Source organism: Rhinoraja longicauda, chromosome 35 (genome assembly GCF_053455715.1).
Source record: "Rhinoraja longicauda isolate Sanriku21f chromosome 35, sRhiLon1.1, whole genome shotgun sequence".
Lineage (NCBI taxonomy): Eukaryota > Metazoa > Chordata > Chondrichthyes > Rajiformes > Arhynchobatidae > Rhinoraja > Rhinoraja longicauda.
Genome location: NC_135987.1, coordinates 2,529,463 through 2,553,423, shown reverse-complemented (window position 1 = coordinate 2,553,423; position 23,961 = coordinate 2,529,463). Strand labels below are relative to the sequence as shown.

Here is a 23,961-nt window from a genome sequence, read left to right as displayed (position 1 = left end):
GAGTTACTCCTTTTTGTGTCGATCTTCAGCTTTATTTTTAGCTCTGTTATTATGTCACAGTGAGAACGTGCAAACTTAACACAGACAGCACCCGAGGTCAGGATGGAACCTTGGGTCTCTGGCGATGTGAGGCAGCAACTGCCAGCTGTGCCACCGTGCCGCCCTCGATGATCGTTTAGTGAGAAAAGTGAGAAAAATGAAAGAATTTTAAGTCTACGAATATGTGGATTGGAAAGACTTGAAGGGATTTGTGCCAAACACGCAGGAGGGCAGCCATGGTGGTTAAGCGGTAGAGTTGCTGCCTTACAGCACTTGCAGCGCCGAAGAACCCGGTTGTCCCGACTACGGGTGCTATCTGTACAGAGTTTGTACGGTCTCGCCGTGACCTGCGTGGGTTTTCTCCGAGATCTTCGGTTTGCTCCCACACTCCAAAGACGTGCAGGTTTGTAGGTTAATTGGCTTGGTGTATATGTAAATTGTCCCAAGTGCGCGTAGGATAGTGTTAATGTGTGCGGGGATCGCTGGTCGGTGCAGACTCGGTGGGCCGAAGGGCCTGTTTCCGCTCTGTATCTCTAAACTAGCGTAGATGGGGCATGTTGGTCAGCAGTTGGACACTGGAATTTAGAAGGATGAGAGATCTTATCAAAACGTATAAGATTATTAAAGGATTGGACACGTTAGAGGCAGGAAACATGTTCCCAATGTTGGGGGAGTCCAGAACAAGGGGCCACAGTTTAAGAATAAGGGGTAGGCCATTTAGAACGGAGATGTGGAATATCAGTCAGAGAGTTGTAAATCTGTGGAATTCTCTGCCTCAGAAGGCAGTGGAGGCCAATTCTCTGAATGCATTCAAGAGAGAGCTAGATAGAGCTCTTAAGGATAGCGGAGTCAGGGGGTATGGGGAGAAGGCAGGAACGGGGTACTGATTGAGAATGATCAGCCATGATCACATTGAATGGCGGTGCTGGCTCGAAGGGCCGAATGGCCTCCTCCTGCACCTATTGTCTATTGTCTATTGTCTATTGAAGGACACCGTGGGCTGGTGGAACTCACACCCCTCTGCCTTGAAGATCACCCCTCTGCCTTGAAGAAAAGTCTATTGCATGGACTTTGGGCTGGAGTCTCTCATTTCACGCTGTAGGACTCTAAGTTGTAGGGGCTGGAAGGGGTTAAGAGAAAAGATAGGGACTTCCCTGACAGGGTTTGTGGCGATGTGGGTGTAGGTCTCACAAACGTTGTTGGTGGCTTGTGAGAGAGTGTGATGAGGGCTCGTGGATCATTGCTGGTCTGTCTGGAGAAGAAGTGATGAGGGAGATAGAGAGAGGAAGAGGGCAGTATTTAAAGGCAGGTACTGGAATCTAGAAAAGAAAAGAGGACGCAGCACAAACCAAGCAGGTCAAGCAGCATCTGTGGAGAGAGAAACTTAGCTTATTTTAATTTAGTTTAATTTAGTTTGTTTTAGTTTAGTTTGGTTTAGTTTAGAGATACAGCTCTTCAGCCCACCATTATTTAAGAAGGGCAGCAAAGACAAGCAAGGGAACTACAGGCTGGCTTCAGTGGTGGGTAAGTTGTTGGAGGGGATTGTTTGTGTTTGGATAGGCACGGACTGATTAGAGATTCGGGGCAGCACGGTGGCACAGCGGTAGAGTTGCTGCCTCACAGCGCCAGAGACCCGGGTTCCATCCTTACTATGGGTGCTGTCTATACAGAATTGGCACATTCTCCCCGTGACCACGTGGGTTTTCTCCGGGTGCTCCAATTTCCCCTCACACTCCAAAGACACACAGGTTTGTAAGTTAATTGGCTTTGGTAAAATTGTAAATTGTCCCTCGTGTGTAGGATAGTGCTGGTGTACGAGGCGATCGGTGGTCGGCGTGGACTCGGTGGGCCGAAGGGCCTATTTCTGCGCTGTATTTCTAAAAATCTAAAAGTTAAAAAGAAAAAGTAAACAATGGAGAGGCAAAGAACTGCAGATGCTGGTTTACAAATAAAGACACAAAGTGCTGGAGTAACTCAGAGGCTCGGGCAGCATCTCTGGAAGAAATGGAAAGGTGAAGACATTTTGGGTGAAGTCGGCCTGGCTGTGTGCATGGGTAATCATGCCTTAAATCTGGTGTTTGAGGAAGTCACCATGAGGATTGATGAGGGCAGGGCAGTGGACAGGAGCTAGATGGACAGATATCTGGACAGGACAGATTGGAAAGACTGGGCTTGTATTCACTGGAGTTTAGAGGGATGAGAGGGGATCTTATAGAGACGTATAGAATTATAAAAGGACTGGACAAGCTAGATGCAGGAAAAATGTTCCCAATGTTGGGGGAGTCCAGAACCAGGGGCCACAGTCTCAGAATACAATACAATATATCTTTATTGTCATTGTACAGGGATACAACGAGATTGGGAATGCGCCTCCCATACGATGCAATAAATGAATTAGCTAGTCAGTATTAATTTAAACAACAACCCAATGAAACAAATTAGAACTGAGGTGAGAAGAAACTTTTTGACCCAGAGAGTTGTGAATTTGTGGAATTCTCTGCCACAGAGGGCAGTGGAGGCCAATTCATCGGATGAATTTAAAAGAGAGTTAGATAGAGCTCTAGGGGCTAGTGGAATCAAGGGATATGGGGAGAAGGCAGGCACAGGTTACTGATTATGGATGATCAGCCATGATCACAATGAATGGTGGTGCTGGCTCGAAGGGCCAAATGGCCTCCTCCTGCACCTATTTTCTATGTTTCTGTGACAGGTTCAGAGGGCTATGGGCCAATACAGGCAAATAGGACTAGCCCAGGATGCCAACGTGGTCAACATAGGCAAGGGTGAGGGGCCTGTTATGACTACAACTCTGAGGCTGGTGATCTGAAATGGTTTAAACCTACACTAAAGTGCTGAGAACATTCACACATTGATGTCTCATCTTCTCAGGCAACAGCAAAGACTCTGGCTGCGATACAACAGAGGCAGAAGGGGAGCCACCCAGCAGGGTAACACGGGGCAACATGGCCAGACCAAAGGAGGCTGCACACGTCACATCCCCCACGGACCATCGCGAGAACATGCTGAAGGTTTTACCCCAGAGGATCCAGTGTGGGGTAGGTGACAGCCAGCACCCCTCCAATCCGCTCCACCCTACACGCCATGTTGCTGGGGGAGGGGGCACACACAGGGGGGGGGGGCAGAGAGGAGGGGAGGGGAGGGGAGGGGAGAGGGGGAGGGGGAGGGGAGGGGAGGTCAGGGCGCGTAAGGGGAGGGAAGGAGCGGGGAGGGGAGGGGAGGGGAGGGATGGGGAGGGGAATAGTGGGGAGGGGTGGGGAGTGGAGGGAGGGGATGGGAGAGGGGGAGGGGAGGGAGGCGATGGGAGAGGGGGAGGGAGTGGATGGGAGAGGGGACGGAGGGGGTGGGAGAGGGGGAGGGGATGGGAGCGTGGGAGGGGAGGGAGGCAATGGGAGAGGGGGAGGGAGGGGAGGGGAGAGGGGGATGGGATGAGAGGGGAGGGAGGGGATGGGAGTAGGGAGGGGAGGGGAGGGTAGGGGTGCGATATGGAGGTGGATGGGGAAGGGGAGCGAAGGATGAAGAGGGTGGGATGATTAGGAAGCATGGAGGTGAGGTGAATGCCGTGGAGGAGTATGAGCTGAGAGATGGGGGAATGAAGGGGTGAGGGATGGGCGAGGAGGAGAGATTGTATTTTGAGAGGGAGGAGGAGTAGTGAGGGATGCAGAGGGGTGCACTCAGGAAGTGTGCGGTCACGGTGGCGCTGCGGTAGAGTTGCTGCCGTACAGCGAATGCAGCGCCAGAGACCCGGGTTCCATCCCGACTACGGGCGCCGTCTGTACGGAGTTTGTACGTTCTCCCCGTGACCTGCGTGGGTTTTCTCCGAGATCTTCGGTTTCCTCCCACACTCCAAAGACGTGCAGGTTTGTCGGTTAATTGGCTGGGTAAATGTAAAAATTGTCCCTAGTGTGTGTCGGATATTGTTAGTGTGCGGGGATCGCTGGTCGGCGCGGACCCGGTGGGCAGAAGGGCCTGTTTCCGCGCTGTATCTCTAAAAGTGCATAAGGGGAGTACCGAGTGAGGGGTAAGGAGAGAAGCTGTCAGCTTTGTGATGCAAGTTTTGCGTGTCGAATGACATGGGTGGGGAGATGACAGATGGAGTTTAATGCAAGAAGGAATGTCCGACAAAGTGTTTACAGAAAGGATGGGTGAATAGCTGGCCTCACACACACAGCCTGCTATCCACCAATGAGTGATTGGTGACGGTAAGACTTGCAGGGAGAGAGGGAAAGACGGGTAGAGTAAAGAAGAAAAGAGTGGGAAGTTGCTCTTTATCAACGAGAAGTGAACAACTAATTACAGCTACAAAAGACACAAGGTGCTTGAGAAACTCAGCGGGCCACAGAGCATCTGTGGAGAACATGGATAGCTGACATTTTGGGTCGGCACCCTTCTTCCGAATGAAAGCTGGCAGAGTGCAGGGGTTGGCACAGCGGTAGAGTTGCTGCCTCACAGCGCCAGAGACCTGGGTTGGATGCTGACTTTGGGTGCTGTCTGCACAGAGTTTGTACGTTCTCCCTGTAGCCTGTGTGGGTTTTCTCCGAGATCTTCGGTTTCCTCTCACACTCCAAAGATGTGCAGGTGTTGAGGTTAATTGCCCGGGTCAATGTAAAAATTGTCCCTAGTGTGTGTAGGATAGTGTTAATGTGCGGGGATCGCTGGGTGGCGCAGACTAGGTGGGCCGAAGGGCCTGTTTCCGCACTGTATCTCTAAATCTAAAAAAAAATCTAAATTATGCTGAATGTCCTAAATATCCTGCTTTAATTCCAGGTACCACAGCAGGTCTTTGTTATTCTAAAGGTCAAACTGGACAGCAAAGTAAGAAACGAAATGGACTTTGCCTTGGACACCACGGCATCGTCACGGATCCCCGCACTGTTTGTTAACGAGTACACCCTGTCTGCTGATGCTCCAGGTGGGTGAACCTCCAGCAACTGAACCTCCCAACTGGTCAAAATGAATTCGGAAGGAACTGCTGGTTTATGCCAAAGATAGACACAGAGTGCTGGATTAACTCAGCGGGTCAGGCAGCATCTCTGGAGGAAAAGGATGGGTGACGTTTCAAGTCGGGACCCTTCCTCTTCCCGGTTGCCAACTCTTTTAGCTCCCCTTCCCATTCACACACTGACCTTTCTGTCCTGGGCCTCCTCCATTTCTAGAGTGAGGATACACACAAACTGGAGGAACAGCCCCTCGTAATCTGCTGACAACCCAGCGGTATGAATGTGGAGTCCTCCAATTTTAAGTAGCATGTACTAACTCTCCCCTTGCCCTGTTCCTCTACCCTAGTTGTTTAAACCAGTTCCACAGTTCATAACAATGTACCCCTCTTGGGATCACACTTTTCCTGGCCAACAATTACCCTATCAGGGAACCTCCCTGCTTGACGTCATCTTTTGCCAGCCTGTTTTTTCTCACCTCCAGTTCTCCACCCCCACTTTAAATCGGAAGAAGGGTCCTGACCCAAAACATGACCTGTCCATAGGGTTGCCACTGTCCCGTATTAGCCAGGACATCCCGTATTTTGGACTAAATTGTTTTGTCCCTTGCCCCGTATGAGGCCCAGACGGCACTGTAGGCCTGGACACTGTAGGCCCGGACATTGTAGGCCCGGACATTGTAGGCCCCGACGCTGTAGCCTGGGGGCCACTGCAATCCCTGACAGGGTAGGCCCGGAGGCCAGGGCGCCGCCTAACGGAGGTTGCGTAGCAACCCGCCTCCTGGCCCAGGCGGCCGCCATTGGTGGAGCGGGAGCACGTGGCCACTGGCTGGGTGAGGTCAGATGGGGCACAGGGTGGTGACGTCACCTTGTCCCGTATTTGGGAGTGAGGAAGTTGGCAACCCTGCCTGTCCATGTTCTCCACAGATGCTGCCTGACCCGCTGAGTTACTCCAGCACTCTATGTCAATCTCCAAGTGGCCAGTGGGGTTTGAGTTCAGGTTCACATTCAGTTTTATTTCTTATTTTGAAGCCAATTATTTACACAATTCCTCCTTCCCCTCCAGTTGCATTATTACTGAGAGGAATATAGTTTAAACCTTTCTTAATTTATAAGTATATCTCCACTGTGTGATGTTTAGCAGTATCAGCGTGTGTTAAACATTTGTTCACTTATTTGTACCTATGCTGGCTGTCGTTAGCATCTGTTTTCATCACCTCCTTCTCCTGATCACAGGCCTTCCAGTCTGTAAAACACCCTTCAACCACCACCCTCTGCTTCCACCCACAAAGCCACAATTCTCTATTCTGTCGTGCAACATTTCATCTTTAAACTAGATCACATGAAATTGCAGAGAGTTGTGGATGTAGCCCAGTCCATCACACACCCCGACCTCCCCCACCATTACGGGTGCCAACTTCCTCTCCCAAATACGGGACAAGGTGATGTCACCGCCCCGCGCCCCATGTGACCTCACCCAGCCAGTGGTCACATGGTCGCGCTCCACCAATGGCGGCCGCCTGGGGCGGGCGGCCAACATTGGTGGAGCGGGAGCACGTGGCCGCTGGCTGGGTGAGGTCACGCGGGGCGTGGGGCGGTGACGTCACCCTTTGTCCCTTATTTGGGGGTGAGGAAGTTGGCAACCCTACTAATACGGGACAAGGGCGGTCCCGAAGGGGACAAACTAATTTAGCCCAAAATACAGGATGTCCTGGCTAATACTTGGCAACCCTAGCCACCATTGACTCCTATCTACACTTCATCCCGCCTTTCGGGAAAGCAGCCAACGTAATCTGGGGCCACTCAGACCCTAGTCATTCCCTCTTCTCACCTCTCCCATCGGACAGACGATACAAAAGCTTGAGAGCACATACTGCCAGCCTCCGCCTTTCTCCAGAGACGCTGCAAAGTACCTGCAATGTTTATCAAGTCATTGATTTTGATGTTAGTGTGCGGGGATTGCTGGTCGGTGCGGACTCGGTGAGCTGAAGGGCCTGTTTCTGCGCTGTGAATAAAACTAAACTAAACCAAACCAAACTAAATTTAACTTTCAGCACATAAACAAAACTTCACTGTCTTTTGGTACTTAAACCGATACCATTAAAGTAATTGACACTAAAGGAACTTCAAATGCTGGAATCTTAAGTAAAACGCAAGCGCTGGAGTAACTCAGGCAGCATCTCCGGTGATAATGGATAGGTGACGATTCGGGTCGGAACCCATCAGACTGATTGTAGTGGAGAGGGGTGGGGGGGCAGGATAAGGACTGGCGAGATAGGTGGATACAGATGGGTTATTTGGCAGATGGGTGGACCATGGCCGGAGATGAAAGGGTGTGAGATAGGAGAGAAGAGGAGTGAAATGTAAAGTTGGAGGGAGGGGAGGAGGTGGAAATGAGGCGGAATTCCATTTATCCAGAGGGCGGTGAATCTGTGGAATTCATTGCCACAGGCGGCTGTGGAGGCCAAGTCAATGAGTTAAGGCATTGTTAATGAATTGAGGCATTGAGATTTGTGGGAAAATAACTGCAGATGCTGATCTTCGGTTTCCTCCCACACTCCAAAGACGTACAGGTTTGTAGGTTAATTGGCTGGGCAAATGTTTAAAAAAAAATTGTCCCTAGTGGGTGGAGGATAGTGTTAATGTGCAGGGATCGCTGGGTGGGGCAGACCTGGTGGGCCGAAGGGCCTGTTTCTGCGCTGTATCTCTAAAATAAAAATTAAAAAATCAAGGCAGGCACGGGTTACTGATTGTGGATGATCAGCCATGATCACAATGAATGGCGGTGCTGGCTCGAAGGGCCAAATGGCCTCCTCCTGCACCTATTTTCTATGTTTCTGTGTAATACAAAACAATAAACAAACTCACCACCATAAAACAAAGTGAAACAAATATTCTAAAATACTAAATAAACAATCCTACAACTGTATCACAATCCTTGTCAAGGATACATTCCACCCCCCCCCCCCCCCCACCGCGGTGCCTAGCGGTCCCAGAAATCCCCCAGGGTGCCCGTGGGCAGCGCGTACTCCCTCTCTAACACCACCCGGGCACCATTCTCGTGCATTAGTATTGGTGATGGGATCTTTTGTTGTGGAATTTGTAACTCCTCGTGATTTTGGACACAGATATGCCTCCAGGATTGGTCACACTCACCGTCTACTCCGGAGACTTGAAAATATGTTCGTCGACGTTAACCTACCACACTGACATGGAGGAGATTGAGAACCTGTTGAACAACGCCATCAACCCTGTGGAATTCATGTGCCAGGTAAGGGCATCGTCATTCCTGCAGCACGTCTGTACTGGCTTCACATTTAGTGTCTGTGTCGGAAGGAACTGCAGATGCTGGTTTAAACCGAAGGTAGACACAAAAGGCTGGAGTAACTCAGCAGGTCAGGCAGCATCTCTGGAGAAACAGAATAGGTTTTCTCCAGCACTTTGTGTCTATCTTCAGTGTGAACCAGCATCTGCAGTTACTTCCTGCATACTGTGCCTGGGCATGTCCCTGGAATGTTATAGGGTCATTGCCCGCTCACCCCTACTTCTGCTCCATCCCTCCCTCTTCTTGCCCAGCTCGGTGTGGGCCTCTGTTGATTCTCTCGGTCATGGTGATCACGGGTCCAAGACTGGGGTCACCCAGTCTGCGTTCAACGGGTTGTCCTGCTTCCTGGTTCTGAAGAAAGGTCCCGACCCGAAACGGCAGCTGTGTAGCTGCATTTTCCTGTGATTTGTAAGAAGCAGAACTGTCGGCTGTGCTTTAGCCATGATCATATAACATATAACATATATATAACATATAACAACTACAGCATGGAAACAGGCCTGTCCGTCCCTACCAGTCCACGCCGACCATTCTCCCTGACCTAGTCTCATCTACCTGCACTCAGACCATAACCCTCCAATCCCCTCCTATCCATATACCTATCCAATTTACTCTTAAATAATAAAATCGAGCCAGCCTCCACCACTTCCACCGGAAGCCCATTCCATACAGCCACAACCCTCTGAGTAAAGAAGTTCCCCCTCATGTTACCCCTAAACCTTTGTCCCTCAATTCTGAAGCTATGTCCCCTTGTTGGAATCTTCCCCACTCTCAAAGGGAAAAGCCTACCCACGTCAACTCTGTCCGTCCCTCTCAAAATTTTAAAAACCTCTATCAAGTCCCCGCTCAACCTTCTACGCTCCAAAGAATAAAGACCCAACCTGTTCAACCTCTCTCTGTAGCCTAAGTGCTGAAACCCAGGCAACATTCTAGTAAATCTCCTCTGTACCCTCTCCATTTTGTCGACATCCTTCCTATAATTTGGCGACCAGAACTGCACACCATACTCCAGATTTGGCCTCACCAATGCCCTGTACAATTTCAACATTACATCCCAACTTCTATACTCGATGCTCTGATTTATAAAGGCAAGCATACCAAACGCCTTCTTCACCACCCTATCCACATGAGATTCCACCTTCAGGGAACAATGCACAGTTATTCCCAGATCCCTCTGTTCCACTGCATTCCTCAATTCCCTACCATTTACCCTGTACGTCCTATTTTGATTTGTCCTACCAAAATGCAGCACCTCACACTTATCAGCATTAAACTCCATCTGCCATCTTTCAGCCCACCCTTCCAAAAGGCCCAAGTCTCTCTGTAGACTTTGAAAATCTACCTCACTATCAACTACTCCACCTATCTTAGTATCATCTGCATATTTACTAATCCAATTTGCCACACCATCATCCAGATCATTAATGTAAATGACAAACAACAGTGGACCCAACACAGATCCTTGGGGCACTCCACTAGACACTGGCCTCCAACCTGACATACAATTGTCAACCGTTACCCTCTGGTATCTCCCATTCAGCCATTGTTGAATCCATCTTGCAACCTCACTATTAATACCCAACGATTTAACCTTCTTAATCAACCTTCCATGTGGAACCTTGTCAAATGCCTTACTGAAGTCCATATAGACAACATCCACAGCCTTGCCCTTATCAATTTCCCTGGTAACCTCTTCAAAAAATTCAAGAAGATTAGTCAAACATGACCTTCCAGGCACAAATCCATGTTGACTGTTTCTAATCAGGCCTTGATTATCCAAATAATTATATATATTGTCCCTAAGTATCTTTTCCATTAATTTTCCCACCACAGACGTCAAACTAATAGGTCTATAATTGCTAGGTTTACTTTTAGAACCTTTTTTAAACAAAGGCACAACATGCGCAATGCGCCAATCTTCCGGCACCATCCCTGTTTCTAATGACGTTTGAAATATTTCCGTCATAGCCCCTGCTATTTCTGCACTAACTTCCCTCAATGTCCTAGGGAATATCCTATCAGGACCTGGAGACTTATCCACTTTTATATTCTTCAAAAGTGTCCGTACCTCCTCTTCTTTAATCCTCCTAATTTCCATCACTACTCTACTTGTTTCGCTTACCTCACATAATTCAATATCCTTCTCCTCGGTAAATACCGAAGAAAAGAAATTGTTTAATATCTCCCCCATTTCTTCCGGCTCAGCACATAGCTGTCCACTCTGACTCTCTAATGGACCAATTTTATCCCTCACTATCCTTTTGCTATTGACATATCTGTAGAACCCCTTGGGGTTTACTGCCAAAGCAGCCTCATATCTTTTTTTCGCTTTTCTAATTTCCTTTTTAAGATTCCTTTTACATTCTTTATATTCCTCAAGAACCTCATTTACTCCCTGCCGCTTATATTTATTGTATATCTCCCTCTTTTTCCGAACCAAGTGTCCAATTTCCCTGGAAAACCATGGCTCTTTCAAATTATTATTCTTTCCTTTCCACCGAACAGGGACATAAAGACTCTGTACTCTCAAAATTTCACCTTTAAATATCCTCCATTTCTCTATTATATCCTTTTCATAAAACAACAATTTCCATTTCACTCCTTTTAAATCCTTTCTCATCTCCTCAAAATTAGCCTTTCTCCAATCCAAAATCTCAACCCTTGGTCCAGATTTGACCTTCTCCATAATGATATTGAAACTAATGGCATTATGATCACTAGACCCAAAGTGCTCCTCAACACATACCTCCGTCACCTGACCCATCTCATTTCCTAACAGGAGGTCCAACACTGCCCCTTCTCTGGTAGGCACCTCTACGTATTGCTGCAAAAAACTATCCTGCACACATTTTACAAACTCCAAACCATCCAGCCCTTTAACAGAATGTGATTCCCAGTCTATATACGGAAAATTGAAATCACCCACAATCACCACTCTGTGCTTACTACTAATATCTGCTATCTCCTTACATATTTGCTCTTCCAATTCTCGTTCCCTATTTGGCGGTCTATAATACACCCCTATAAGTGTTGCTAAACCTTTCTCATTTCTGAGTTCCACCCAAACAGCCTCCTTAATCGAGCCTTCTAGTCTGTCCTGCCAAAGCACTGCTGTGATATCCTCCCTGACAAGCAATGCAACACCCCCACCTCTTGCCCCTCCGATTCTATCACATCTGAAACAATGAAATCCTGGAATATTTAATTGCCAATCGCAACCCTCCTGCAACCATGTTTCACTGATCGCCACAACATCATACTTCCAGATGTCAATCCAGGCTCTAAGCTCATCCACCTTTCTTACAATGCTCCTAGCATTAAAATATACACATTTAAGGGACCCATCATTTCTTATTCTCAGTTTATTTATTTTCCCTTCTTTCTCTCCTACATATTGGGTCTGAGTGTTTCCCTTTTCTGCCTCCTGCCTCACACACTGCCTATTAGCTATCTGTGTTTGAGTCCCTCCCCCCAACCGTACTAGTTTAAAGTCTCCGCAGTTATTTTAGCAAATCTCCCCGCCAGGATATTGGTTCCCCTCGGGTTCAGATGCAACCCGTCCTTTTTGTACAGGTCATACTTCCCCCAGAAGAGGTCCCAATGATCCAGAAACTTGAAACCCTGCTCCCTGCACCAGTTCCTCAGCCACGTATTTATCCTCCACCTCACTCCATTCCTATTCTCACTATCGCGTGGCACAGGCAGTAAGCCTGAGATTATTACTTTGGAAGTCCTTTTTTTTTAACTCTCTTCCTAGCCCCCTGAATTCTCCTTTCAGGACCTCTTCCCTTATCCTACCTATATTGTTGGTACCTATATGTACCACGACCTCTGGCTCCTCTCCCTCCCCTTTCAGGATATCCTGGACACGCTCAGACACATCCCGGACACCGGCACCAGGGAGGCAAACCACCATCCGGGTCTCCCGACTGCGTCCACAGAAACGCCTATCTGACCCCCTCACTATAGAGTCCCCTATTACTACTGCTCTCCTCTTCCTTTCCCTACCCTTCTGAGCAACAGGGCCGGACTCCTTGCCAGAGGCCCGGGCACCGTCGTTGCCCCCAGGTAGGCTGTCCCCCCCAACAGTACTTAAACAGGAGTACTTATTTCCAAGGGGTACAGCCACCGGGGTACTCCCTAGTCCCTGCCTCTGTTCCTTGCCCCCCCTAACAGTGACCCACTTGTCTACCTCCCGTGGTCTAGGAGTGACCACCTCCCTGTAACTCCTATCTATAACCTCCTCACTCTCCCTGATCAGACGGAGGTCATCAATCTGCCGCTCCAGGTTCCTAATACGGTCCCTTAGGAGCCCCATCTCGTCACACCTGGCGCAGATGTGGATGTCTGGAAGACTATCAGACTCCCAGATTCCCCACATCTGACACCCAGAACAAAAAACTGCCCTGGCAGTCATACTCTCCAAACAAAGCCCCGCGCTCGGTTACTAAACCTACCGCCCGGCCGCTACTCCAACCGCTCCAACCGCCCACCCAAAAGAACTGAGTGATCTCCTGGGAGAGGCGAAAAACCGGATAAAAAACCCAGGCCAATTTGGGAAAAAATCCGGGAAATTCCTCTCCGACCCCAAGCTAGGCGATCGAAACTAGTCCGGGAGATCACACAGGTCTTACTCCTTACTATCCCCACACTATCCCCACACAATCCCCACACACTACTTCCCAAGCAACACTGCTAGGTGCTGCTTGCTACTGCTGCTTGCTGCTGCTGCTGCTGCTGCTGCTACTGCTGATTGCTGCTGTTGCTACTGGATCGAGGGAGCAAAAGTAAAAGAGAAACTGCTGATGCTGGAAATGCAACAGATTGCGGCACGGTGGCGCAGCGGTAGAGTTGCTGCCTCACAGCGCCAGAGACCAGCGTTCCATCCCGACTACGGGCGCCGTCTGTACAGAGTTTGTACGTTCTCCCCGTGACCTGCGTGGGTTTTCTCCGAGATCTTCAGTTTCATCCCACACTCCAAAGACGTACAGGTTTGTAGGTTAATTGGCTTGTTAGAAAGGTAAATTTGCAATCGGGGACATGCTTAGGTTTGGCAAAGACATGTTCTGTTTATTTTTATAAAGTATTCATGATTCCCCTTATATGCACTGATCATTTCTTGAGCTACCTGATATACCTTTGGTGTTGTCTCATGGGTAGTCATGACAGAGGAGACCAAAATTGACTTCCTGTGGTGTCCAACTGTTCAATTTAAATCAAGCAATAGCAACAAATCTTTGTGTTACTTAAAGCAGAAAATTAAATTGTAACCTATAGAAGTTGGAAGGTCATGTTGCAGTTGTACAAAGCGTTGCTGAGGCCGCATTTAAAGTGTTGTGTTCAGTTCTGGGCAGCATGTCATAGTAAAGATTTTGTCAAGCTGGAAATAATACAGAGATGATTTATGAGGATGTTGCCAGGACTAGAGGGTGTGAGCTATAGGGAGAGGTTGAGTAGGGTGGGACTCTATTCCTTGGAGCGCAGGATGATAAGGGGTGATCTTATACAGGAGCATAAAATCATGAGAGGAATAGATCGGGCAGATGCACAGAGTCTCTTGCTTAGAGTAGGGGAATCGAAGACCAGAGGACAGAGGTTTAAGGTGAAGGGGGAAAAGATTTAATAGGAATCTGAGGGGTAACTATTTCACACAGAGGGTGGTGGGTGTATGGAACAAGCTGCCAGAGGAGGTAGTTGAGGCAGGGACTATCCCCACATTTAAGAAACAGTTAGACAGGTACATGGATAGGACAGGTTTGGAGGGATATGGGCCAGGTGGGACTAGTGTAGCTGGGACATGTTGGCCGGTATGGACAGGTTGGGCTGAAGGGCCTGTTTGTTTCCACGCTATATAACTCTATGACTCTAACCAAAGTCCTCCAGTCTCGGTAACGTTGATTCATCTCTGACATTGAGTTAATTTACCACTGGGCTGTATGCAAGAAAATAATTTCACTGGGCGTTTGCACATGCGACAATAAAAGAATCCTTGAACCTTTGAACCTTTATAAGACATAGGAGCAGAATCAGGCCATTCGACCCATCGAGTCTGCTCCGCCATTTTGATCATGACTGATCTATTTGTACTTGGCAACCCCATTCTCCTGCCTTCTCCGTCACTACTAATCAAGACTGATCAATGCCACTGCTCCGTGTGTTGTCTGGCCTCAAGGCGTGGAACAGAACGTGCTCTAGAGTGTGGGAGTATTCACAAGTTCACGTTATAGGAGTAGGATTAGGCCATTCGGCCCATCGAGTCTACTCCACCGTTCATTCATGGCTGATCTCTGCCCCCTAATCCCATTTTCCTGCCTTCTCCCCATAACCCTTGACACCCGTTCTAATCAAGAATTTGTCTATCTCCGCCTTAATAATATCCACTGACTTGGCCTCCATGCATGCACGGGCACACACAGACTCACAGACACACATAGAGAGACAACGGCAGACCCACTTCCCTCACGGGACAAACAGCTACATGCCTCAGACATTTCCCCATCCAATTGGTTCCGATTAACGAACAGTCTGTGTCCACCTCCTGTGGCCTTGGACCCGGTATATCCTGGGGTTTAGATAGGGTTGCCAACTGTCCCATATTAGCCGGGACATCCCGTACTTTGGGCTAAATTGGTTTGTCCCGTACTGGACTGTCCTTGTCCCATATTAGGCCTGGGGGAGCTGTAGGCCCGGACACTGTAGGCCCGGACACTGTAGGCCCGGACAGTGTCGGGCCGGACACTGTAGGTACGGACACTGTAGGCCCGGACACTGTAGGCCTGGACAGTGTCGGGCCGGACACTGTAGCCCGGACACTGTAGGCCCGGACACTGTAGGCCCAGACACTGTAGGCCCGGACAGTGTCGGGCCGGACACTGTAGGTACGGACACTGTAGCCCGGACACTGTAGGCCTGGACAGTGTAGGCCCGGGGGCCGCTGTAGGCTCGGACGGCGCTGTAGGCCTGGACAGCGCTGTAGGCCTGGACACTGTAGGCCCGGGGGCCGCTGTAGGCCCGGACACTGGAGGCGCGGGCGCCGCCTGACAGAGGTTGCGTTGCAACCCGCCTCCCGGCCCGGGCGGCCACCATTGGTGGAGCGGGAGCACGTGGTCGCTGGCTGGGTGTGGTCACGTGGGGTGCGGAGCGGTGATGTCACCTTTTGTCCCTTATTTGGGAGTGAGAAAGTTGGCAACCCTAGCTTTAGATTAGTTTGTAAAAAGCTAATTACTAGGCCTGGTGCCAAAAAAAGTCTTTGTTTGCTTTAGATTCAGGTTGTAGGTCGCTGTGACAAAGGAACTTGAATGAGGCTTGTACTCCTCTGATCAGCTGGTTTGATTAGATTGTTAGGGCGTGTTGTGGTCTGTTTGATGGTTCACCTCTGCGGTGTAACCACAACGTACCTACACCAACCTAACAAAGACGGTAGCACAGCGGTAGAGTTGCTGCTTTACAGCGAATGCAGCGCCGGAGACTCAGGTTCGATCCTGACTACGGGTGCTGCACTGTAAGGAGTTTGTACGTTCTCCCCGTGACCTGCGTGGGTTTCCTCCGAGATCTTCGGTTTCCTCCCACACTCCAAAGACGTACAGGTATGTAGGTTAATTGGCTGGGTAAATGTAAAAAAAAAAATTAAAAAAATTGTCCCTAGTGGGTGTAGGATAGTGTTAATGTACGGGGATCACTGGGCGGCACGGACTTGGAGGGCCGAAAAGGCCTGTTTCCGGCTGTATATATGATATGATGATATGATATGACACCAGTGTCGAAAGCCAGTGCCTCATCTTCATGGCAGTTCAACTCTTGTCGGGAGTGCAGTCACACAAAATACAATCACATGGCCTTACCAGCTCAAGTCATTTAACCTGGTTTGGTTTGTTGTCACCGAGGTACAGTGAAAAACTTTTTTGTTGCGTGCTAACCATTCAGCGGAAAGACAACACATGATTACAATCGAGCCGTCACCACGTATATATACAGGATAAAGGGAATAACGTTCAGTGCAAGATAAAGTCCAATTGAATATAGTCCGAGGGTCTCCAATGAGGATTTATCATCAAATCTCCAATTTGATTCTTTGTTTTATTTTAGTTTTGTTTAGAGATACAGTGCGGAAACAGGCCCTTCGGCCCACCGAGTCCGCGCTGCCCAGCGATCCCCGCGCACTAATGCTATCCTACACACACTAGGGACAGTTTACAATTTTTACCGAAGCCAATTAACCTACGGACCTCGGAGATACCAGAGGAAACCCACGCAGGTCACGGGGAGAACGTAGTAACTCCGCACAGACAGCACCCACAGACAGGATTGAACCTGGGTCTCTGGCGCTGAGGCAGCAACTCTACTGCTGCACCACCGTGCCGCCCAGAAATTCTATCATCCTTTGGTGAATGGTTTTATGATCTGCCTTCCCAGCTCACCAGCCACCCCATTACCTGTTCTCCTACACTGTTTTTGCTTTGATTTCCCCAGTTTCAGGGTGCATATGCACAGTCCTTGTATCCCCTCTCACTCTGTCCCTCCCCCACCCTAGTCCTCTTGCTAATCTCACTGTTTGTATCCTTTTGTTATAACCTCGTCCCCAGCCAACAATGGACCATTGTGGGCTCCACCCTTCCTTGGTCATCTGTTGCCGACCCTGCTTTATTCTGGCTTTTTCCTGCCTCCAGTTTCCCTTCCCCCTGCCCTCTGCTCTCAGTCTGAAGTAGGGTCTCGGCCTGAAAGGTCACCCATCCTTTTTCTCCAGAGATGCAGCCTGACCCGCTGAGTTACTCCAGCACATTGTGTCTATCTTCGGTACAAACCTGTATCTGCGGTTCCTTCCTACACATTTGTTCTCCTGAACTGGGATTGCAGTGAGTTCCCCAGTGTCAGGATAAATATTTTGCAGAGTCCTAATGGGCGAGAAGTTCTGCAGGAACATTAGAGTGAAAGGGCGAGACTAGCTTTCCCCCCCCGTTCCCCCCATCTTCAGTGCAGCCACGCCTTCCACACCTCGTCTAGTTTAGTTTAGTTTAGAGGTACAGCACACAAACAGGCCCTTCGGCCCACCGAGACCGTACCAACCAGCGATCCCTGCATACTAACGCTATCCTACACACGCTAGGGTCAATTTACAATTTTACAGTAAATTACTCCTGCACTCTGTGCCTAGCTTTGGACAATCCCTACATCGAAAGCTGTTTCAAGCTGTTTCTGATTATTTCTAATGATCAGATTTATTTAATACAGTTGAGTACAGTTGAGCAGTGCTGAACTACTAGTAATCTACCTCTTTGATCGGACTTTGCTTGCTTTACCTTGCACGAAACGTTATCCACTTATCCTCAGGGCCATAGCTGCTATGAACCGGTCCTGCTGAGCCGGATGGCCACAATGCATAGATCAACTTGCACTTTACCCTGTCTAAAAAAAAACTGTTACAATTGTTTTGTTTCGTTGGGTTGCTGTTAATTACTTAAATTATTGCATCGTATGGGAGGCGCATTCCCAATCTCGTTGTACCCCTGGGTACAATGACAATAAAGATATATTGTATTGTATTGTATGTATCTGTACACTGTAAATGGGTCGATTGTAATTGTGTATAGTCTTCCAGCTGACTGGTTAGCACGCAACAACAGCTTTTCACTGTACCTCGGTACACGTGATAATAAACTAAACTGATTTTACTCAAATATATTTAAATAATACAAAAAATCCCAATTGATCATTAAAAAAATGAGGAAATAAATGTACTTAAAAACTTACTAAAGCAATTCCAGGGCAGCACGGTGGCGCAGCGGTAGAGTTGCTGACTCACAGCGCCAGAGACCCGGGTTCAATCCTGACAATGGGCGCTGTTTGTACGGAGTTTGCACATTCCCCCTGTCCGTGTGTGTTATCTCTGGGTGCTCCGATTCCCTCCCACACTCCAAAGACATACAGGTTTGTGGGGTAATTGGCTTCGGTAAAAACTGTAAATTGTCCCCAATGTGTGTAGAATAGTGCTGGTGTACAGGGTGATTGCTAGTTGATGCGGACTCAGTGGGCCGAAGGGCCAGTTTCCCTGTTGTATCTCTAAACTAAACTAATACTATTAATTAATATCATGATGAAAAGCACATACAACTCTTACCTGTTATGTTCATTGGGGTCTGTGACCTATTGAAGTGAATGAGACTGTGTCACATGTCTAGCCATGCTGGGTGTAAAGTCACTCACTTGAAGGGTATTAGATGCTGGCACTTATTACTGAGGGGCCAGGTCTGAAGTGCATCCTGTCTGTCAGTTCATGTTGATTATGACTTCCTCTGGTCTCACCGGTAACTCCAGAGATGGGGTAAGAATTCAGAGGTGAAGATTAGTTTAGTTTAGAGATACAGCATGGAAACAGGCCCTTCAGCCCACCGAGTCCGCACCGACCAGCGATCACCCGGTACACTAGTTTAGCTTAGTTTAGAGATACAGCGCGGAAACAGGCCCTTCGGCCCACTGAGTCCACGCCGACCAGCGATCCCCGCACATAAACACTATCCTACACACACTAGGGACAATTTACATTTATACCAAGCCAATGAACCTACAAACCTGCATGTCTTTGGAGTGTGGGAGGAAACTAAAGACCTCAGAGAAAACCCACACAGGTCACGGGGAGAACGTACAAACTTCGTACAGACAGCACCTGTAGTCAGGATTGAAACAGGGTCTCTGGCGCTGTGAGGCAGCAACTCTACCGCTGCACCACCGTGGAAACTTGGAGCATCCTGACCATGCCGATTATTCCTGCCCAAACCCCCGGCAAAAGCCAAGTGCAGTAGCAGCTAGCACTTCGCCACTGTTTAACATGCCCATACATTTCTCTGGGTTTAATGGTGGCTGTTCTGTATTAATCACAAACTGATAAAGCAGTGGATGGCTACATCTCCATCGATTCAGCGTGTGAAATCACAGACTTTGGGCATTTAAGAGAAATAACATAGTTGCCAGTAAAACGAACTGCAAGCTACTCTTCCCCACTGTTATGGGGAGTGGATGAGAAAGTGGGATAACATAGAATGGGTGCAGCGGTAGAGTTGCTGCCTCACAGCGCCAGAAACCCGGGTTCCATCCTGACTTCAGGTGCTGTCTGTACAGAGTTTGTACGTTCTCCCCGTGACCACGTGGGTTTTCTCCGGGTGCTCCAGTTTCCTCGCACACTGCAAAGACGTACAGGTTTTTAGGTTAATTGGCTTTGATTAAAAAAATCTTTGTCCCTAGTGTGTGGGATAGTGCTAATGTATGGGGTGAACACAGATCGGCGTGGACTCGGTGGGTGAAAGAGCCTGTTTCCAAGCTGTATCTCTAATGTCCAAACTCTAAGACATTACACAACAGGAAGTTATTTTCTGGAACGAGATGGATAACAAAAATGGTTGTGTCGATCTGGAAATTCATCCCAGCGTGACACGTCTTGTATCCTGATGTGTGTAGGAGGAACTGCAGATGCTGGTTTAAACCAAAGATAGACACAAAATGCTGGAGTAACTCAGCGGGACAGACAGCATCTCTGGAGAGAAGGAACGGGTGGCCTGTGCACATATTTCGGGTCTCGACCCGAAACGTACTCTCAATCTGAAGAAGGGTCTTGACCCGAAACGTCACCCATTCCTTCTCTCCAGAGATGCTGCCTGTCCCGCTGAGTTACTCCAGCATTTTGTGTCTGTCTTTGGTTTGTACACTGATGTCGTATCTGCACTAGATTTATATTTCATCCCTCTTCAGCCTTGCTGTGGTCTGGTAAAGGACTTGTCTCAATCCCAACCACAAGGTACTGGAAGCGAGATGAAAATGTGGAAGCACAGAGGGCAGCATCAGTGGAAAGAGAAACAGAAAATGGTTTTAATCGAAAGTCCTTCAGTCGGAGGAGAGAAAAAAGAGAAACGGTGGTGTGCGGAGGGGGAGGGGGTGGGGGACACAGTGATACAGCAGCTTGAGCCGCTGCCTGACATCACCAGAGAGACCTTGGGTTCATTCCTGAACTCGGGTGCTGTCTGTGTGGAGTTTGCACGTTCTCCCTGTGACCGCGTGGGTTTCCTCAGGGTGCTCCAGTTTCTTCCCACATTCCGAAGGCGTGCGGGTTTGTAGGTTAATCGGCCCTCTGTAAATTGCCGACTGTGTGTGGGGAGTGGATGGGAAAGTGGGATAACATTGAGCCTTGTGTCCATGCTGTAGCTTGGAATCAAATCAAACCCGTACATTGTCATGTGTACCGAGGTACAATGATAAGCTTTGTTGTTGTGTGTTATCCAGTCAGTGGAAAGACTATACATGATTGGAATCAGGCTATCCATAGTGTACAGATTCAGGATGGCTTGATTGTAATCATATTGGCATGTGTATTTTGTTTAAAATTTCATGGACTTGTTTCTGCATTAGGGCTGTGATAATTAAGCTGTTTGAAAGCTATTGTAACATGTGTGCATGTCCCGTTTATACCACTGCTCTTGTATCTGCAGGCATTCCACATTAGACCATACAACAGAGAAACACTGGACAAACGACTGACAGAGTCATTGAGGGGGAACATGCCGACCAATGGTCTTCATATATTTGGAATTAATCAGCTGGAAGAGGATGATCTATCTACAAGTAGGTGTTGATGTTGTTCCTGGGCCTTGACAGAGATGTAGAGATTGATTTCAAACAGTATCTAACTGATCTATATAACAGGAATCTATATAATTAAAGTGAAATTGGCCCTAATTGCCCCTATTCCTCTAACTTCACTTTATTCGTAAGGAAGAGGAGTAGAATTAGGCCATCAAGTCTATCATGGCTGATCTATCTCTCCCTCCTAACCCCATTCTCCTGCCTTCTCCCCATAACCTCTGACACCTGTTACTTGTGGCCCTGAAATTATGTTACTAGTGCAAGCAACATCCTCGCAAGGCCTAAAGACTGGCTCCTGATCGTCAGCTCCAAGCAGGACCCAGAGCAGAAGATCCAGAGGGGCCAGATCTGAAGTGCATCCAGGTCCATCAATTCAGGTTCATTGGTGCCATCCCTGGGTTGAAGTGGTTGAAGGGAAGCAACAAGAATTCAGACGGGCCAGTGGCCAAGGAAGGATTGCCCATTACCCAGGGCCACACGGTGGTGCACCGGTAGAGTTGCTGCCTTACAGCGAATGCAGCGCCGGAGACTCGGGTTCGATCCCGACAACGGGTGCTGTCTGTACGGAGTTTGTACGTTCTCCCCGTGACCTGCGTGGGTTTTCTCCGAGATCTTCGGTTTCCTTCTACACTCCAAAGACGTGCAGGTTTGTAGGTTAATTGGCTTGGTAAATGTAAAAATTGTCCCTAGTGTGTGTTGGATCGTGTTAGTGTGCGGGGATCGCTGGTCAGCGCGGACCCGGTGGGCCGAAGGGCCTGTTTCCGCCCTGTAAAATATATAATATATATATAAATATAAATTACAAGGGTTGAAGTTCCTAAAAGAGGTAGAGTGAAACTCTTTGTTCTGGATGGAGCCCAGAGGAACAGTACGTTACGGGAAGAGTAATTGGGGATCATTTTCAGCAGAGATAGAACATGGAAAAGAGACCACCATTCAGCCCACCGAGTCCACGGCGACCAGCGATCCCTGCACATTAACACTACCCTACACCCACCAGGGACAATTATTTATAATTTTACCAAACCAATTAACCTACAAACCTGTACGTCTTTGGAGTGGTGGGAGGAAACTGGAGCACCTGGAAAAAACCCACGTGGTCACGGGGAAAACGTATAAACTCCGTACAGACGGCATCCATAGTTAGCATCGAACCTGGGTCCCTAGCGCTGTGAGGCAGCAACTCTACCGCCAAAGCACTTCCCACAGTAACAATTGGGATATGCTCTCCCGAACAGCCATTGGGACTGAGGGTCAATTGAAAATATCAACACATTTTAGACAGAGTAAGTTTTATGGAGCAAATGCTGCGGTGAGGGTCATTTCACCATTATGATGTTGAATGGGTTAAAAAGCTGAATAGTCCAAAAGAGACACAACGTTGAGGAGTAACTCAGTGGGACAGGCAGCATCTCTGGAGAGAAGGAATGGGTGACGTTTCGGGTCGAGACCCTTCTTCAGACTGAGACCAGTCCAGGATTGACCGATTGCTGTCAACATCCACACCATCACATCAGCAGGGACGTGGATGGTTATCAGGGAGGGGTGTGGTGGGAGTGAGCTGGGTAATACTCTACCATCTGGTGGGTGAGGTGGGTGCTGATGGGGGTGGGGGCTGTGGAAGTGTTTGATGGCACGTAAGAGCAGGAGGGATTTCCAGCGGTTCCTCAATTGAATGAATGAATGATACTTTATTGTCGCATGTGACAGGTCACAGTGACTTTCTTTGTTTTGCGTACCCAAGGTATGCAAAGAGCGGCCACATAAAGGGCGGCGACAACGTTACAAAGTGTCCCACGCCAAGCCCTCCTTTGTTCTCCCTCGCTCCACCCCCCTCGTGCCTAGGGTTGCCAACTTTCCCACTCCCAAATAAGGGACAAAAGGTGACGTCACTGCCCCGCGCCCCACTTGACCTCACCCAGCCAGCGGCCACGTGCTCTCCCTCCACCAATGGCGGCCGCCCGGGCCGGGAGGCGGGTTGCTACGCAGCCTCCGTTAGACGGCATCCGGGCCTCCGGGCCTACACTGCCCAGGCCTACAGTGTCCAGGCCTACAGTGTCAGGGCCTACAGTGTCCAGGCCTACAGTGTCCGGGCCTACAGTGTCCGGGCCTACAGTGTCCGGGCCTACAGTGTCCGGGCCTACAGTGTCCGGGCCTACAGTGTCCGGGCCTACAGTGTCCGGGCCTACAGTGTCCAGGCCTACAGTGTCCGGGCCTACAGTGTCCGGGCCTACAGTGTCCGGGCCTACAGTGTCCGGGCCTACAGTGTCTGGGCCTACAGTGTCCGGGCCTACAGCGCCCCCCAACCCTAATACGGGACAAGGGCAGTCCCGTATGGGCCAAACCAATTTAGCCCAATATACGGGATGTCCCGACTAATACGGGACAGTTGGCAACCCTACTCACGGCGGCCCCCCCACGCCGGACCCTGCATTGTTTGAAGAGAGAGGTATAGTTTTTTCCCCGCGGTGTCTTGACGCATGTTTGCTTCCCCCCACAGCTCAGCGGGACAATGAGCTGCCCACCCTGCTTCACTTTGCAGCTAAGTATGGGCTGAAGAACCTGACGACTGTGCTGCTGCAGTGTCCCGGTGCTCTGCAAGCCTACAGCGTGGCCAACAAGGATGGAGACTACCCCAACAACCTGGCCGAGAAGAACGGCTACGGAGATCTCCGCCAGTTCATCGACGAATATGTGGTGAGCGTACTCCACATCCAGGCCTTAAGTCATTGGAGCAGAATTAGGCCATTCGGCCCATCAAGTGTACTCCGCCATTCAATCATGGCTGACCTATCTCTCCCTCCTAACCCCATTCTCCTGCCTTCTCCCCATAACCCCTGACACCCGTACTAATCAAGAATCTATCTCTGCCTTCACAATATCCATTGACTTGGCCTCCACAGCCTTCTGTGGCAATGAATTCCACAGATTCACCACCCTCTGACTAAAGAAATTCCTCCTCATCTTCCTAAAGGTACGTCCTTTGATTTTGTTGCTATGACCTCTGGTCCTAGAC

At 49.1% G+C, this 23,961-nt stretch overlaps 1 protein-coding gene across 1 annotated transcript in view; it reads left to right on the top strand.

The window, feature by feature from the left end:
- Positions 1-23,961, top strand: part of pik3ap1 (phosphoinositide-3-kinase adaptor protein 1) — a 148,977-nt gene that overhangs the window by 74,141 nt on the left and 50,875 nt on the right. Inside the window, exons 3-7 of the mRNA XM_078428477.1 lie at positions 2,929-3,095; positions 4,825-4,969; positions 8,122-8,264; positions 20,792-20,924; positions 23,446-23,642. Coding sequence (XP_078284603.1) covers positions 2,929-3,095; positions 4,825-4,969; positions 8,122-8,264; positions 20,792-20,924; positions 23,446-23,642 — 785 coding nt within the window. The remainder of the gene's footprint in view (positions 1-2,928; positions 3,096-4,824; positions 4,970-8,121; positions 8,265-20,791; positions 20,925-23,445; positions 23,643-23,961) is intronic.